General features: G+C 52.1%; 2 protein-coding genes across 4 annotated transcripts in view; one reads left to right on the top strand and one right to left on the bottom strand.

The window, feature by feature from the left end:
* The window catches only part of MTCH2 (mitochondrial carrier 2), a 39030-nt gene that overhangs the window by 11837 nt on the left and 9583 nt on the right, over window positions 1-17610 (top strand). Inside the window, exons 1-7 of one of the 2 annotated variants that reach the window (XM_073658983.1) lie at window positions 7815-7939; window positions 15602-15686; window positions 15992-16098; window positions 16762-16782; window positions 17140-17193; window positions 17279-17336; window positions 17493-17544. In XM_073658983.1, the coding sequence (XP_073515084.1) occupies window positions 15617-15686; window positions 15992-16098; window positions 16762-16782; window positions 17140-17193; window positions 17279-17336; window positions 17493-17544 (362 nt within the window). In that variant the 5' untranslated portion in view covers window positions 7815-7939; window positions 15602-15616. Of the gene's footprint in view, window positions 1-7814; window positions 7940-15601; window positions 15687-15991; window positions 16099-16761; window positions 16783-17139; window positions 17194-17278; window positions 17337-17492; window positions 17545-17610 lie in introns of those variants that run through there. The other variant, XM_073658982.1, reaches the window with a different exon arrangement.
* Window positions 12530-14917, bottom strand: LOC141174194 (phospholipase A2, minor isoenzyme-like). Of its 2 annotated transcripts, none has more exons than XM_073658986.1 (2): window positions 14813-14917; window positions 12530-13258 (listed from the first exon to the last, which is right to left on the bottom strand). In XM_073658986.1, the coding sequence occupies exon 2, from the start codon at window positions 13236-13238 to the stop codon at window positions 12597-12599; it is 642 nt and encodes a 213-aa protein (XP_073515087.1). In that variant the 5' UTR covers window positions 13239-13258; window positions 14813-14917; the 3' UTR covers window positions 12530-12596. The 2 variants fall into 2 exon arrangements, with proteins under 2 accessions (XP_073515087.1, XP_073515086.1); XM_073658985.1 differs by having other exon boundaries at window positions 14809-14914.

Genomic DNA, 17610 nt, shown 5'->3' with positions numbered 1-17610 from the left:
ACAGCACAGTGAGTATCTGTAGTCCTATATACAGGCACAGTGAGTATCTGTAGCTCTATATACAGACACAGTGAGTATCTGTAGCTCTATATACAGCACAGTGAGTATCTATAGTCCTATATACAGCACAGTGAGTATCTGTAGTCCTATATACAGGCACAGTGAGTATCTGTAGCTCTATATACAGCACAGTGAGTATCTGTAGCCCTATATACAGGCACAGTGAGTATCTGTAGCTCTATATACAGCACAGTGAGTATCTGTAGTCCTATATACAGCACAGTGAGTATCTGTAGCCCTATATACAGGCACAGTGAGTATCTGTAGCTCTATATACAGGCACAGTGAGTATCTGTAGCTCTATATACAGCACAGTGAGTATCTGTAGCCCTATATACAGGCACAGTGAGTATCTATAGTCCTATATACAGCACAGTGAGTATCTGTAGTCCTATATACAGGCACAGTGAGTATCTGTAGCTCTATATACAGCACAGTGAGTATCTATAGTCCTATATACAGCACAGTGAGTATCTGTAGTCCTATATACAGGCACAGTGAGTATCTGTAGCTCTATATACAGCACAGTGAGTATCTATAGTCCTATATACAGCACAGTGAGTATCTGTAGTCCTATATACAGGCACAGTGAGTATCTGTAGCTCTATATACAGACACAGTGAGTATCTGTAGCTCTATATACAGCACAGTGAGTATCTATAGTCCTATATACAGCACAGTGAGTATCTGTAGTCCTATATACAGGCACAGTGAGTATCTGTAGCTCTATATACAGCACAGTGAGTATCTGTAGCCCTATATACAGGCACAGTGAGTATCTGTAGCTCTATATACAGGCACAGTGAGTATCTGTAGCCCTATATACAGGCACAGTGAGTATCTGTAGCTCTATATACAGGCACAGTGAGTATCTGTAGCTCTATATACAGCACAGTGAGTATCTGTAGTCCTATATACAGGCACAGTGAGTATCTGTAGCTCTATATACAGCACAGTGAGTATCTGTAGCCCTATATACAGGCACAGTGAGTATCTGTAGCTCTATATACAGGCACAGTGAGTATCTGTAGCTCTATATACAGCACAGTGAGTATCTGTAGTCCTATATACAGCACAGTGAGTATCTGTAGCCCTATATACAGGCACAGTGAGTATCTGTAGCTCTATATACAGGCACAGTGAGTATCTGTAGCTCTATATACAGCACAGTGAGTATCTGTAGCTCTATATACAGGCACAGTGAGTATCTGTAGCTCTATATACAGCACAGTGAGTATCTGTAGCTCTATATACAGCACAGTGAGTATCTGTAGCCCTATATACAGCACAGTGAGTATCTAGCTCTATATACAGGCACAGTGAGTATCTGTAGCCCTATATACAGCACAGTGAGTATCTGTAACCCTATATACAGCACAGTGAGTATCTGTAGCTCTATATACAGGCACAGTGAGTATCTGTAGCTCTATATACAGGCACAGTGAGTATCTGTAGCTCTATATACAGGCACAGTGAGTATCTGTAGCTCTATATACAGGCACAGTGAGTATCTGTAGCTCTATATACAGGCACAGTGAGTATCTGTAGCTCTATATACAGCACAGTGAGTATCTGTAGCCCTATATACAGCACAGTGAGTATCTGTAGCCCTATATACAGGCACAGTGAGTATCTGTAGCTCTATATACAGGCACAGTGAGTATCTGTAGCTCTATATACAGCACAGTGAGTATCTGTAGCTCTATATACAGGCACAGTGAGTATCTGTAGTCCTATATACAGCACAGTGAGTATCTGTAGCTCTATATACAGCACAGTGAGTATCTGTAGCTCTATATACAGCACAGTGAGTATCTGTAGCCCTATATACAGGCACAGTGAGTATCTGTAGCCCTATATACAGGCACAGTGAGTATCTGTAGCTCTATATACAGGCACAGTGAGTATCTGTAGCTCTATATACAGCACAGTGAGTATCTGTAGCTCTATATACAGCACAGTGAGTATCTGTAGCCCTATATACAGGCACAGTGAGTATCTGTAGCTCTATATACAGGCACAGTGAGTATCTGTAGCTCTATATACAGCACAGTGAGTATCTGTAGCTCTATATACAGGCACAGTGAGTATCTGTAGCTCTATATACAGGCACAGTGAGTATCTGTAGCTCTATATACAGGCACAGTGAGTATCTGTAGCTCTATATACAGGCACAGTGAGTATCTGTAGTCCTATATACAGGCACAGTGAGTATCTGTAGCTCTATATACAGGCACAGTGAGTATCTGTAGCTCTATATACAGGCACAGTGAGTATCTGTAGCTCTATATACAGCACAGTGAGTATCTGTAGTCCTATATACAGCACAGTGAGTATCTGTAGTCCTATATACAGGCACAGTGAGTATCTGTAGCCCTATATACAGCACAGTGAGTATCTGTAGTCCTATATACAGCACAGTGAGTATCTGTAGTCCTATATACAGGCACAGTGAGTATCTGTAGTCCTATATACAGCACAGTGAGTATCTGTAGTCCTATATACAGCACAGTGAGTATCTGTAGTCCTATATACAGCACAGTGAGTATCTGTAGTCCTATATACAGGCACAGTGAGTATCTGTAGCTCTATATACAGCACAGTGAGTATCTGTAGTCCTATATACAGCACAGTGAGTATCTGTAGTCCTATATACAGGCACAGTGAGTATCTGTAGCTCTATATACAGCACAGTGAGTATCTGTAGCCCTATATACAGGCACAGTGAGTATCTGTAGCTCTATATACAGCACAGTGAGTATCTGTAGCCCTATATACAGCACAGTGAGTATCTGTAGCTCTATATACAGGCACAGTGAGTATCTGTAGCTCTATATACAGGCACAGTGAGTATCTGTAGCTCTATATACAGCACAGTGAGTATCTGTAGTCCTATATACAGGCACAGTGAGTATCTGTAGTCCTATATACAGCACAGTGAGTATCTGTAGCTCTATATACAGCACAGTGAGTATCTGTAGTCCTATATACAGCACAGTGAGTATCTGTAGTCCTATATACAGGCACAGTGAGTATCTGTAGCTCTATATACAGGCACAGTGAGTATCTGTAGCTCTATATACAGGCACAGTGAGTATCTGTAGTCCTATATACAGCACAGTGAGTATCTGTAGTCCTATATACAGCACAGTGAGTATCTATAGTCCTATATACAGGCACAGTGAGTATCTGTAGCTCTATATACAGGCACAGTGAGTATCTGTAGCTCTATATACAGGCACAGTGAGTATCTGTAGTCCTATATACAGCACAGTGAGTATCTGTAGTCCTATATACAGGCCACTGACTGATTACAGGATTGTAGACCCCTGTGATGATAATTACTGGACACAGCTTGATTTATCTTGTCCCTTTTGTCACATTATTTTCAGGGGTCCCATCATTTCTGTCCGGGCCGATTTCATGAGGTTAATATTTTTTACATTCTGTGGAAGCAGAGAAGCAATGTCTGACCTTCATTTGTTCATCTTCATAGATTTGTAATTTATTATTACTTTTGTCAGATTCTGGTTATTTCTGTGACCATTGTGGGTTTTTCTTTCATTAAACGAGGGGTAACAACAATTTTGACCCCGTGTGTACACGTATGAGGCTGCTGTTAGCCGCTGTACACACCTGGTCTCTGTTTGCAGGTGACGGTCAGTCTCTTGTCGGGTGTACAGGAGCTGTCACCAAATTTTGTCTTTTCTTTTATTCCTTGTTCCCAATATTCATATTCTGATAATTACTATTCTTTTTATTACATACGCTTACAAGTAGGAAGAGAAAGGGAAATGAAAGAGGAAGGAGATGATATAAAGAGGAGGAATAAAGGGCAGAATCAGGGGAGGATTTTATTTATCCTTTCTGCTTGCGCTTTAGTCTAACCCCATTCAGCCACGGGGATATTATCAATCTTCTTTATTTTTGCCTGATGTTCTGGATTATTATATTCATCCCGTCTGTCATTTATACATGATTGTTTGTCGGCGTTCTAGGTCCTTGCCCCGTCTCTCCTACCTGCTGCCGTCTTCACCTTCTATCACCGCTTCTCCAGTCCATCTCCGTCAGTTTGTGACTTGCTGGAGGAGCCGGAGGTCACTTTTCAATGTAAGTCTATGGGAACCTTGTTCTGGCCTCATAGATTTACATTGAGCTCTTTGGACCGTTACTTCGGACTTCCAGTCACTCAGAAGTCACAGTCTCAAGATGGCGGCGTGGGACCGGAGTGGTGCTGATAAAAGGTAAAGATGGGGGCAGGTAAGTATAAGACTACATGCGGATTAGAAGTAGTGATGAGCGAGTATGTTCTGTTAACCGTTTCAGCGAGCATGCTCATGTGCTCGCCGAGTATCTTCAGCGTGCTCGGATGTTATGTTTCAGTCACTCCGTGAACATGATTTGCAACTGTTTGACAACTTTAATACATGTGAGGAATGCCTAAGAAGCAGAAATCATGCACACAGAGTGACTCAAACATAGCACCCGAGTACGCTAAAGATACTCAGCGAGCACCTGAGCATGCTCGCTCATCACTAATTAGAAGCACCACTCCAGGGCTGAAACAAAACCTGCTGGAGTGGTGCTTTAAATAACAAATATTGTCCATTCTTCCTATTATTGGCTGTGCAGCTTCTTTTCCCTTTTGCTAGCGTAGGGGAGCGGCGTCACCGTGTGCCCAACGTAAGGAAGCTGCGTCACTGTGTGCCAGGCTTAGAGGAGCGGCATTGTCGTGTGCCCGACTTTGGGAAGTGGCGTTGCGGTGTGCCCAACTTTGGGAAGTGGCGTCGCGGTGTGCCCGACTTTGGGAAGTGGCGTCGCGGTGTGCCCGACTTTGGGAAGTGGCGTCGCCCAGTGGTTGGGAGCTGCGTCACCGTGTGCCCGGCATAGCGGATTGACATTACTGTGTGCCCGTCTTCGGGGAGCGGCATTGTCATTTGCCTGATATAAGGAAGTGGTGTCACCGTGTGCCCAGTAGTTGGGAGCGGCGTCACCCTGTGCCCGGCGTAGCTACATCCCCCACACACACATTCGCCTCTCTCTCCTTATTTACAGCCTCGTTCACACCTGCACATGAAGTGAGTAAATTGGCTGAGAATAGGATAAAGGAGTCGGCAGCATCTTGTCTTCTCCTATTTTAAGGTGTTATGTTTTTTTAGCTCTGGTGCGATGTCCTTACCCTCCTTCTTATATTCATGGTTCTTACCTTCTCCTTGTTCCTGATATTTGTAACTTTTTTAGAATTACAATTATTTTTCTATACATATGGATAAAAGTAGAAAGGAAGAAAAAGGGGGAAAAAATAAAGGAATAAGGAGGAGCCGTAGATTGTGTTCTGACATTTACTTGGGATTTGGGTATTTCTGCTCTCGCGCCCTTTGATGCCGCTTATAATAATAATAATATTCCCGTTCCTCGCTGTGTATATTTCTCTTGTATTGTGCATTCTGCTACGTATCGATATATTTGTGTTTCATACGAAAAATGTATTTTCTTTGTCTTCTTTGTCTTAATGTTTAATTCATTTATTTTTCATTCTTGCACTTGTCACTTTTGCACTTTTCCCTTTATTTTTTCTCTTTTATTATTGAGTCTTCTAATCCTATGTGAGTTTATTGTATATATTTCTATGTGGTTATCAATCATTGTGTGGCTCAGTCTCTATGAATGACATTGTGACATCCTCCTGCTTTGTGTTGTTCCTCTCGCTCTGCAGCTTCTTTTCCATTTCGTGTGCATGCGAGGGGCGCCGCCGCGTGACCTCAGCATTTTCCATTTCGTGTGCCCGCTGCGTGCGAGGGGTGCCGCCGCGTGACCTCAGCATTTTCCATTTCGTGTGCCCGCTGCGTGCGAGGGGCGCCGCCTTGTGACCTCAGCATTTTCCATTTCGTGTGCCCGCTGCGTGCGAGGGGTGCCGCCGTGTGACCTCAGCATTTTCCATTTCGTGTGCCCGCTGCGTGCGAGGGGTGCCGCCGTGTGACCTCAGCATTTTCCATTTCGTGTGCCCGCTGCGTACGAGGGGTGCCGCCGTGTGACCTCAGCATTTTCCATTTCGTGTGCCCGCTGCGTGCGAGGGGTGCCGCCGTGTGACCTCAGCATTTTCCATTTCGTGTGCCCGCTGCGTGCGAGGGGCGCCGCCGCGTGACCTCAGCATTTTCCATTTCGTATGCCCGCTGCGTGCGAGGGGCGCCGCCACGTGACCTCAGCATTTTCCATTTCGTATGCCCGCTGCGTGCGAGGGGCGCCGCCGCGTGACCTCAGCATTTTCCATTTCGTATGCCCGCTGCGTGCGAGGGGCGCCGCCGTGTGACCTCAGCGTTTCGGGGTGCGAGTGTTTTGGCACCCAGAGACTGAGTCGCCATCAGAATACAATGTTAAACTTCTATGACCACCTCAGCAAGGGCCCCAGGCCCCCCATCATCCACGCAGCTGTCCCCCCCAGTTTTCTGGGGACTGGGTATCGATCGTGCACCCCCCCCCCCCCCCGTATCAGGAGCAGTTTGATGTCCATTCATGTGTTTTGCTCTGATCATGTATTGTGTGTCCAGTATCTTCCATCTGTTATTTTGTATCTCCTCCCTGCTGTACACTGCAGCAGGTCTCTCCATCAGCTGCTGGCATTGTGTATATGGGAAGTGGACTCTTTCTTACCTGCCCTTACTTTACCCCTGATGAAGCCACCGATCTAGTGGCGAAACATGTACAGCTTTCTTCCACCCTCCTCTGCCTCAACGTACTGCTCCTTCCTATACCGATTATATTTTATAAGTATTATTATTTCCCCATTACAGGCTTTATCATTACTATTCTGTTTCGTGACTTATCAGTGCTGATATTTGATTATACTGAGGATATGATTTGTGATATTTCTTCTTCCAGGACCTGATTCTTGTTTATTGCTTTGTTTGGATCCGGCTCTTACAGGTCCTTTTTGGGTCAATATTTTATTTCCTTTTACAGGTACTCTTCCGTGAGACATATTTGGCGCGGGGGGAGGTTGTTACCTTATTGAGGGTGTACATTGTACCCATTGCCGCAGTCAGACGGCCGTATAAATCGTCCCGCAGTGCACGGACCGGCCACGGCTCTCCCGAGCGTGACGGCTTCATGTATTTCTCTGCAGCGGTCGCGCTCGGGTTGGTAGTCGCGCACGGCGTTCCCATCTCGATCCGATTCATGCGCCCGATGCTGCCTCCCTGTTTCCTTTTTGCAAAACGCCAAAGAAAATCATTGGATGCGACTTCCCAGTGTCGGGCGACATGTCGCCCCCGCATGAAGGTTAACAAGAAGCCGCAATGGAGGGAAAGCAGGGTCTGACTACACACAGGGTAGTCTGTGTCTATGGTGACATGTAGTTCTGCACTGGAGCTGTAAACCCAAAACGGCGCATTGTAAATCAATGTTTTTGGAAAGTCTGGCTGCAGAATATGTAGTAAGGTAACAGTTTTGCTCCTGTTATAGCGGTGACCCCGCACCTCTCACTCCACATCGGGGCAATAGGGGGCGCTGGTGATTTGTCTGCTACCTGCCAGGTCTCGTCCCATGTTGTGCGGCCCCTGCTGTATACAGATCTGCTTGTCAGTGCGTACATGAGCTAGGTGTGGATTGTGCAGAGATCTGCGCCCCTGGGTGCGGTGCCGGGGTGGCTGCCAGTAAGCCATGAAGCTGGCACGTCCGGCTCCTCTGGAGATTGCTGCAGATCCGGTCTTCGTGGAGCCAATGAGCTAATGATTATTATCTCTTGTGTCATAGTCCATAGTGCGGTGAGGGGTGAAGTCCCCGGCTGCCGTGTACCTGCTCCTATCTCACCTTTACCACAGACTCCTCCTGTGAGCGTAAGGGTGGAGAGCGCGCGGCCGCTCCATGTGCCCACACCCCGGTAAGGAAACCAGAGGAGCCGCGGTCAGGGGAAGTAATGCCAAATCTGCAGGCTTTACCGTAAATGTCTGATGCTGGACCCCTGTCTCCAGAACGGGGGTCTGCCATCATTACTCCACTAAATATGACAGAAGAATGAATGGAGAAGTGGGCAGACATGTGCGTGGTGGTCTCCAGTCACTTCTTGGAGAGTTAGCCGTGCATGGTTGGCTAAAGGGCTCTGCAGACGGGTTTACATCCATCGCTCCGGAGCCACTCCTGCGGGTAGTACAGGGATCGGGGACCCCTATCCTGAAGATGGACTATGCATCTCATGCCATCACGTGAGTCACAGTCCTCAGGGCCGTGCATCTAATCCCATCGTGTGCGACACGGTCCTCAGGGCCGTGCATCTAATCTCATCATGGGCGACACTGTCCTCTGGGCCGTGCATCTAATCCCATCGTGTGCGACATGGTCCTCTGGGCCGTGCATCTAATCCCATCGTGTGCGACACGGTGCGCAGGGCCGTGCATCTAATCTCATCATGGGCGACACTGTCCTCTGGGCCGTGCATCTAATCCCATCGTGGGCGACACGGTCTGCAGGGCCGTGCATCTAATCCCATCGTGGGCGACACGGTCCGCAGGGCCGTGCATCTAATCCCATCGTGGGCGACACGGTCCGCAGGGCCGTGCATCTAATCCCATCGTGGGCGACACGGTCTGCAGGGCCGTGCATCTAATCCCATCGTGGGCGACACGGTCCTCAGGGCCGTGCATCTAATCCCATCGTGGGCGACACGGTCTGCAGGGCCGTGCATCTAATCCCATCATGGGCGACACGGTCCTCAGGACCGTGCATCTAATCCCATCGTGTATGCCGTGGTCTGCATGGCCGTGCATCTAATCCCATCGTGTGCGACACGGTCCGCAGGGCCGTGCATCTAATCCCATCGTGTGCAACACGGTCCGCAGGGCCGTGCATCTAATCCCATCATGTATGCCGTGGTCTGCAGGGCCGTGCATCTAATCCCATCATGTATGCCGTGGTCTGCAGGGCCGTGCATCTAATCCCATCGTGTGTGACACAGTCCGCAGGGCCGTGCATCTAATCCCATCGTGTGCGACACGGTTCGCAGGGCCGTGCATCTAATCCCATCGTGTGCGACACGGTCTGCTGGGCCGTGCATCTAATCCCATCGTGTGCGACACGGTCTGCTGGGCCGTGCATCTAATCCCATCGTGGGCGACACGGTCCGCAGGGCCGTGCATCTAATCCCATCGTGGGCGACACGGTCTGCAGGGCCGTGCATCTAATCCCATCGTGGGCGACACGGTCCGCAGGGCCGTGCATCTAATCCCATCGTGGGCGACACGGTCCGCAGGGCCGTGCATCTAATCCCATCGTGGGCGACACGGTCCGCAGGGCCGTGCATCTAATCCCATCGTGGGCGACACGGTCCACAGGGCTGTGCATCTAATCCCATCATGGGCGACACGGTCTGCAGGGCCGTGCATCTAATCCCATCATGGGCGACACGGTCCTCAGGGCCGTGCATCTAATCCCATCGTGTATGCCGTGGTCTGCATGGCCGTGCATCTAATCCCATCGTGTGCGACACGGTCCGCAGGGCCGTGCATCTAATCCCATCGTGTGCAACACGGTCCGCAGGGCCGTGCATCTAATCCCATCGTGGGCGACACGGTCCGCAGGGCCGTGCATCTAATCCCATCGTGTGTGACACAGTCCTCAGGGCCGTGCATCTAATCCCATCATGTATGCCGTGGTCTGCAGGGCCGTGCATCTAATCCCATCATGTATGCCGTGGTCTGCAGGGCCGTGCATCTAATCCCATCGTGTGCGACACGGTCCGCAGGGCTGTGCATCTAATCCCATCATGGGCGACACGGTCTGCAGGGCCGTGCATCTAATCCCATCATGGGCGACACGGTCCTCAGGGCCGTGCATCTAATCCCATCGTGTATGCCGTGGTCTGCATGGCCGTGCATCTAATCCCATCGTGTGCGACACGGTCCGCAGGGCCGTGCATCTAATCCCATCGTGTGCAACACGGTCCGCAGGGCCGTGCATCTAATCCCATCGTGGGCGACACGGTCTGCAGGGCCGTGCATCTAATCCCATCGTGTGTGACACAGTCCTCAGGGCCGTGCATCTAATCCCATCATGTATGCCGTGGTCTGCAGGGCCGTGCATCTAATCCCATCGTGTGTGACACAGTCCGCAGGGCCGTGCATCTAATCCCATCGTGTGCGACACGGTTCGCAGGGCCGTGCATCTAATCCCATCGTGTGCGACACGGTCTGCTGGGCCGTGCATCTAATCCCATCGTGTGCGACACGGTCTGCTGGGCCGTGCATCTAATCCCATCGTGGGCGACACGGTCCGCAGGGCCGTGCATCTAATCCCATCGTGGGCGACACGGTCTGCAGGGCCGTGCATCTAATCCCATCGTGGGCGACACGGTCCGCAGGGCCGTGCATCTAATCCCATCGTGGGCGACACGGTCCGCAGGGCCGTGCATCTAATCCCATCGTGGGCGACACGGTCCGCAGGGCCGTGCATCTAATCCCATCGTGGGCGACACGGTCCACAGGGCTGTGCATCTAATCCCATCATGGGCGACACGGTCTGCAGGGCCGTGCATCTAATCCCATCATGGGCGACACGGTCCTCAGGGCCGTGCATCTAATCCCATCGTGTATGCCGTGGTCTGCATGGCCGTGCATCTAATCCCATCGTGTGCGACACGGTCCGCAGGGCCGTGCATCTAATCCCATCGTGTGCAACACGGTCCGCAGGGCCGTGCATCTAATCCCATCGTGGGCGACACGGTCTGCAGGGCCGTGCATCTAATCCCATCGTGTGTGACACAGTCCTCAGGGCCGTGCATCTAATCCCATCATGTATGCCGTGGTCTGCAGGGCCGTGCATCTAATCCCATCATGTATGCCGTGGTCTGCAGGGCCGTGCATCTAATCCCATCGTGTGCGACACGGTCCGCAGGGCTGTGCATCTAATCCCATCATGGGCGACACGGTCTGCAGGGCCGTGCATCTAATCCCATCATGGGCGACACGGTCCTCAGGGCCGTGCATCTAATCCCATCGTGTATGCCGTGGTCTGCATGGCCGTGCATCTAATCCCATCGTGTGCGACACGGTCCGCAGGGCCGTGCATCTAATCCCATCGTGTGCAACACGGTCCGCAGGGCCGTGCATCTAATCCCATCGTGGGCGACACGGTCTGCAGGGCCGTGCATCTAATCCCATCGTGTGTGACACAGTCCTCAGGGCCGTGCATCTAATCCCATCATGTATGCCGTGGTCTGCAGGGCCGTGCATCTAATCCCATCATGTATGCCGTGGTCTGCAGGGCCGTGCATCTAATCCCATCGTGTGCGACACGGTTCGCAGGGCCGTGCATCTAATCCCATCGTGTGCGACACGGTCCGCAGGGCCGTGCATCTAATCCCATCGTGTGCGACACGGTCTGCTGGGCCGTGCATCTAATCCCATCGTGGGCGACACGGTCCGCAGGGCCGTGCATCTAATCCCATCGTGGGCGACACGGTCTGCAGGGCCGTGCATCTAATCCCATCGTGGGCGACACGGTCCGCAGGGCCGTGCATCTAATCCCATCGTGGGCGACACGGTCCGCAGGGCCGTGCATCTAATCCCATCGTGGGCGACACGGTCCGCAGGGCTGTGCATCTAATCCCATCGTGGGCGACACGGTCCACAGGGCTGTGCATCTAATCCCATCATGGGCGACACGGTCTGCAGGGCCGTGCATCTAATCCCATCATGGGAGACACGGTCCTCAGGGCCGTGCATCTAATCCCATCGTGTATGCCGTGGTCTGCATGGCCGTGCATCTAATCCCATCGTGTGCGACACGGTCCGCAGGGCCGTGCATCTAATCCCATCGTGGGCGACACGGTCTGCAGGGCCGTGCATCTAATCCCATCGTGTGTGACACAGTCCTCAGGGCCGTGCATCTAATCCCATCATGTATGCCGTGGTCTGCAGGGCCGTGCATCTAATCCCATCATGTATGCCGTGGTCTGCAGGGCCGTGCATCTAATCCCATCATGTATGCCGTGGTCTGCAGGGCCGTGCATCTAATCCCATCGTGTGCGACACGGTTCGCAGGGCCATGCATCTAATCCCATCATGGGCGACACTGTCCGCAGGGCCGTGCATCTAATCCCATCATGTGTGATTAACTCCATGTATCTAATCCCAGTTTGTGGTACGGCGGGCAGCACTAACAGAATCGGTGCTGCCGGCCATCCTGTGTCCACACCTCGGCGTCTCTCCGCAGTCAGCAGTGATGTCTCCGCTCTCTGATCCCAAACTTCATCCTCCCTTATCCTTTTGGAAATGCCCAGAATGGGCGGGGAGCACTGACATCACACATGTGATCAGACCCCGCCCACTTTTACTTCAGTCGTAAGGCGAGCCAGCACTACCCGAGGTTTTCATGACAAATTTCAGCAGCTGCTCCCTCTAGTGTTTAAAGTTGGAAAATATCAAAACTTTAAGTTATTTTTAGTATTTTATACCATTAAAACAATCTAACCCATTAGTGCTTTACATTTCTTTAATGACCCCTTCCCTTTAAGTACAATGGCGATGTTCCCCAGTGGCCGGCTGTCACATCCACAGTGCCGGGCGGCCCACAGCTTTCTTCTTCTCCTTGGCCGTCGTCTTCCGTCTTCGCCATCTCTTCTTCCTGCTCTTGGCCGGGCCGAGCTCTGGGCGGGTCGGGTCCTGGCTCCTCTCGGATATGGCCGTCAGGTTGGGGTGCAGTTCTGGGCAGACGTCGTGCGGGCCGACACACAGCTCCTTCTTGTTGTAGAAGAAGTGTCTCCTCCTCGGCTTCGCTCTGGTCAGACATTCTGCAAATTGCTTGTCGCACTCGCAGGCCATCCGGCCGCACAGCGTGGAGGAATGACATTGGGTGTGCGCAGGGCCGCACGAGAACTGGTAGAGCTGCCACTTCACCTTACTGTGGCACCGCAGGTCAATCCGGGAATAGCGGTAACAGCAGTCATGGCGCAGGCAGCATCGGTCCACGTCATCCACCGCCGCTCCTGCCCCTCCCGTGCCACAGTAACAGCCGTACAGGTTAATGCCCAGCAGGGGCACCTTCAGCCGATCTCTGTAACACCACAGGGTCACTACTAGATCCAGCACGCCACGTCTGTGACGAGCCGGGGCGCCGGTCCCGCTGACGCGCGTCCAGTACTGGAGGGAGCACGCGCAAACCAAGAGGAAGAGCGCCAGCCTGTACATGTCAGATCGGGGGATCGAGGCTGCGGAGACAGACATTAGTCTAGTTAGCTTCATTTTCTTGTACAGGTGTTTTTTTTGGTTTTTTTTAACAAAATACAGAAATAAACTGTAAAACATGAAACGTCCAGGAGTCAGAATAACAGATCAGCGCGTTATAACTGTGACCCCAAAGGGGCGAAGAATGAAGATTATTAAATGCTCGTTCATAGGTGGTCTGGGCCAGACAAGCTGAGGACCAGGAAACTACGGGGGGAAAGGCCGAAAAATGCAGCGGGGTCATGTGCGGCCGAGGGGTAGAAGAGCGACTAGATTTTTGTGCCTCATTACACTAAAAACAAACTTCTGCTGTGGTGATAAGGAAGAAGGACCACCTGTCCTCGCTCCAGATCCTAAAGACCCCTGCTGGCCTCATCCTTCATAAGAAGGTCAAACCAGTCTGTGCCCAGAAACTCTCAAATTCTCTTGCTCTGTAACCTGCCACACCGCCCCACCCCCTCCTCACCTTTTTTTTTTTTTTATAGTGCTTGGTTTGTCATCCTGCTAGAACTAAAGGTACTGGACCATCCTTGTCTTCTCCTCCTGGCATGCATTGCTCCAGCTATTGTCCAATGCTATGTCTTCTCTGATCTGAAAGTCCGCCTCTCTATTATACCTATATGCAGTGTGACCAACTGGAGAGGTAAAGGTGAGAAAGACCCCCACCTGTAGAGCAGCAGAGACCCACGGCCCCCCCCTCCTACCTGTGGAGCGGCAGAGACCCACGGCTCCCCCCCCTGCTACCTGTAGAGCAGCAGAGACCCGCGGCTCCCCCCCTGCTACCTGTAGAGCGGCAGAGACCCGCGGCTCCCCCCCTGCTACCTGTAGAGCGGCAGAGACCCGGGCTCCCCCCCTGCTACCTGTAGAGCAGCAGAGACCCGCGGCTCCCCCCCTGCTACCTGTAGAGCGGCAGAGACCCGCGGCTCCCCCCCTGCTACCTGTAGAGCGGCAGAGACCCGCGGCTCCCCCCCTGCTACCTGTAGAGCGGCAGAGACCCGCGGCTCCCCCCCTGCTACCTGTAGAGCGGCAGAGACCCGCAGCTCCCCCCCTGCTACCTGTAGAGCGGCAGAGACCCGCGGCTCCCCCCCTGCTACCTGTAGAGCGGCAGAGACCCGCGGCTCCCCCCCTGCTACCTGTAGAGCGGCAGAGACCCGCGGCTCCCCCCCTGCTACCTGTAGAGCGGCAGAGACCCGCGGCTCCCCCCCTGCTACCTGTAGAGCGGCAGAGACCCGCGGCTCCCCCCCTGCTACCTGTAGAGCGGCAGAGACCCGGGCCCCCCCCCTGCTACCTGTAGAGCGGCGGAGACCCGGGCCCCCCCCCCCCCTGCTACCTGTGGAGCGGCGGAGACCCGGGCCCCCCCCCCTGCTACCTGTGGAGCGGCAGAGACCCGGGCCCCCCGTCACCCATGGAATACCAGCGCTCGGCCCATCCAACCAGTTAGTGAAGTCTGCTGCTCGTGTCCCGTCCCTCGGTGCCCGTCTGTCCATCCGCCCGCACTATAATACCGTATGCCCTGTAATAAATAGCACCGCACCTACGTGTCGCTGGTCGGAGCTGCTCTCGGTGAAGCTCTCGCTCGGCTTTGCTGCGTGTCAGACTCTCTGCCCCTTTATATTACATGTGCTGGGAATTGGGCGACGCGTCCTCGCACCTTTTAACTCTTCCTTGGCCGTGTACGTTGTGCGGAGATCACAGCTGTGGTTTCCGGACGTCATTGTGGCTGGTTGTGGCTCTTCTGTCTGTGGTGACCCCCTCACTAGTTCTGCGTCTGGAGGTTCCTGCAGGTTTTGGGGGCTTTTTATTTTTTTAACTCTGCGGTCCTTTCCGTGAACGGGTTACTCCGGAGCTCGCGGGGCGACCAGGGCGGGACTAAATATAACACTTGGGTTTCTTCTACCCATCAATTATGTCTTCCTTGGCTGCTGTTCCAGGACAGAGTTGGGATTGAAGACATCAGACGTGAATCCTCCGAGTCTCGGAGCTTCGCTTCATTCACTTCTGTTAAATAAATGGGGTGTCAGATGTGAGGAGCAGCGCGCGTCCTCATGAGAGCGTCTCATCCATGGCACATGGACGTCCGGCCGACCGGAGCCTATTGTGTGGAGGAGGTGGGTGGTGTCGTCCCTCCGCGCTGGTGTCGTCCCTCCGCGCTGGTGTCCATCTTCAGTTTACTTTGTGACCCGTGATCGGCATCTCTCCACTTTCGAGCCGTCCATGTGGGTTGTCTTGGGTTTTCCACCATTTGCCTTTGGCTTTTGGCTTCTGACTTCTGCTTTTCGGTGGTTTTCGTCCCTTCAGATTCAGACTTTTCTGCTTTTGCCTTTTAGGTGGGACATGAGCCAATGGCACCAACGTTGGGAAGGAACCTCTTTGGGCGCCAGGTGTACCAGCTGCCTGGATTCTTTGCCTACGGTGAGCGCAGACTTCGCTGGGGTGATTTGTGTTACCAGGTGGCGCTCTACACGATGTACGGTGTCCTCTAATGATCTAAGGGGGTGTCCTATGGGCGACATTCACACCTCATATTCTGGGTTTATTACAGCTGCGTTCTGTCTGCTGTCTGTGAATAGACTCTCAAGTACTAAGGGGATCTGTCTGCTGTTTGTATCAGCTGAACTGTGAATGCTGCTCTGGAGGACAATACCTACTTTCTGCCTGTAGTGTCTGTTGTCTTCACCCGGAGATGCTCAGTAATTGATTCATTTATGTATTTGCAGCAAAACACATCATTAAAATTGATGGAAAGCGAGGACTCTTCAAGGGCCTGACCCCCCGACTGTGCGCCGGAGCGGTGGGCACGGTGGTGCACAGCAGAGTATTGCAGGTAACTGGTTTCATCTGTAGCCATGGCACATACTGGTAAAGAATAAGATGTCACCTGCTCTATATAGAGGTGATGCTGCATTGTGCGTCCACAACCGACAGCACAAGATGGAGCCGGGTGAAGAAGTGTCACCAAGTAGGGGACACAAGGCGTGTGATTGAGGGGAGCGAGCTGTAATCCCTCGCGCTGAGGCCACAGATATCTGCTGGACGGCCCCTGTTTATGGGAGGGTCCACCTCCACCCCTTATAGGACAGGTTCCCTTTATTGGAAGGGTCCACTTTATAGGAGGGGTTACACGGCTCTTTCCTTTGAACATTCCCTAAACCTTTACTCTGAGTCACAGTTCTTGTAGCCAGGAGGCCTCTGAAGCCGTGTCCTGAGCCGAGGGAGATGTTAGAGGGTCTTCAATGCAGAGCGTGGGACACTTCACGCAGCGGGGCCGCCCGCCGGACGCTTCACGCAGCGGGGCCGGGCGCTTCACGCAGCGGGGCCGGGCGCTTCACGCAGCGGGGCCGCCCGCCGGATGCTTCACGCAGCGGGGCCAGTGGTTTATGGGGGATCAAGCCACAAATATATTTGGCTCCAAAATAAGTTTTATGACTTTTCACCCCTTGTTTTGTTTCCTTGAACAATTAATGGATTTTCTTTTTCTCTCCCACAGTGCTATCAGCATCCGACGGAGGTAAGATTCAGACTTTTCCCAAGGAGTGTGTATTTGGGGTTAAGTTAAAGCGATTGACCTTCCCTTTCAGGGTCCTAGTCTAGTAGCCAGTCTACTAGTCACCGCAGGGGGCAGGTTGCCTGATTGCTTCTCCCTGAAGGGCTCGGGCTCCACCGTACATTGGGGTCCATGTAATTCTGCCCAGAGCACTTGGGACCCCGATATCTGGGGAAGAACGGGACCCTCTGACAGCAAATTATCATCAGGGGACACTTTTTATTTAAAGGCATTGCTTTAAGTATTACATCGTTTTCCGACATTTTTAGGCTGCTGAATATTTATAAAGACGTTCGCATCTTTACTTTATTTGTCCTCTAGGAGGAAGCGTGTAAAGAAAAAGAGAACCCCTCCCTGGATTACGTCATTAAAGAGGTAAGCGCCCCGTTACCTCCTGAATGCCGTATTGCCAGGACCGTGTATGGCTTCAGATGACGGGGCCCTGGCTTCTGTGTTATAGACCACTCAGGAGATGGTTGCCCGTTCTGCTGCTACCGTCATCACTCACCCCTTCCACGGTAAGTCACACTAACCCCCTAACGTGGTCTACAATACGCTTCTTCTCATTCCCCCTGTGCAAGATCTCCACTTATTGGGGGGGTGCAGGGAGATGATATTCATTACTTGCTGCCTCGGCCTGACTGTCACTTATTTCTGTTTATCTTTACTTGCAGTGATCACGCTACGGTGTATGGTCCAGTTCATTGGGAGAGAGACCAAATACGAGTACGTGTCGCCCTCGTGCCATCCTCATAATGCTACAAATCTCAGCCGGCAGAGTTACTAGCCCTG

Source organism: Phyllobates terribilis, unplaced genomic scaffold (genome assembly GCF_046119375.1).
Source record: "Phyllobates terribilis strain yellow unplaced genomic scaffold, ASM4611937v1 Scaffold_13__5_contigs__length_258822181, whole genome shotgun sequence".
NCBI classification, from domain to species: domain Eukaryota; kingdom Metazoa; phylum Chordata; class Amphibia; order Anura; family Dendrobatidae; genus Phyllobates; species Phyllobates terribilis.
The sequence above is the reverse complement of the archived record's forward strand: the minus strand, read 5'-3'. Positions and strand labels throughout refer to the sequence as shown.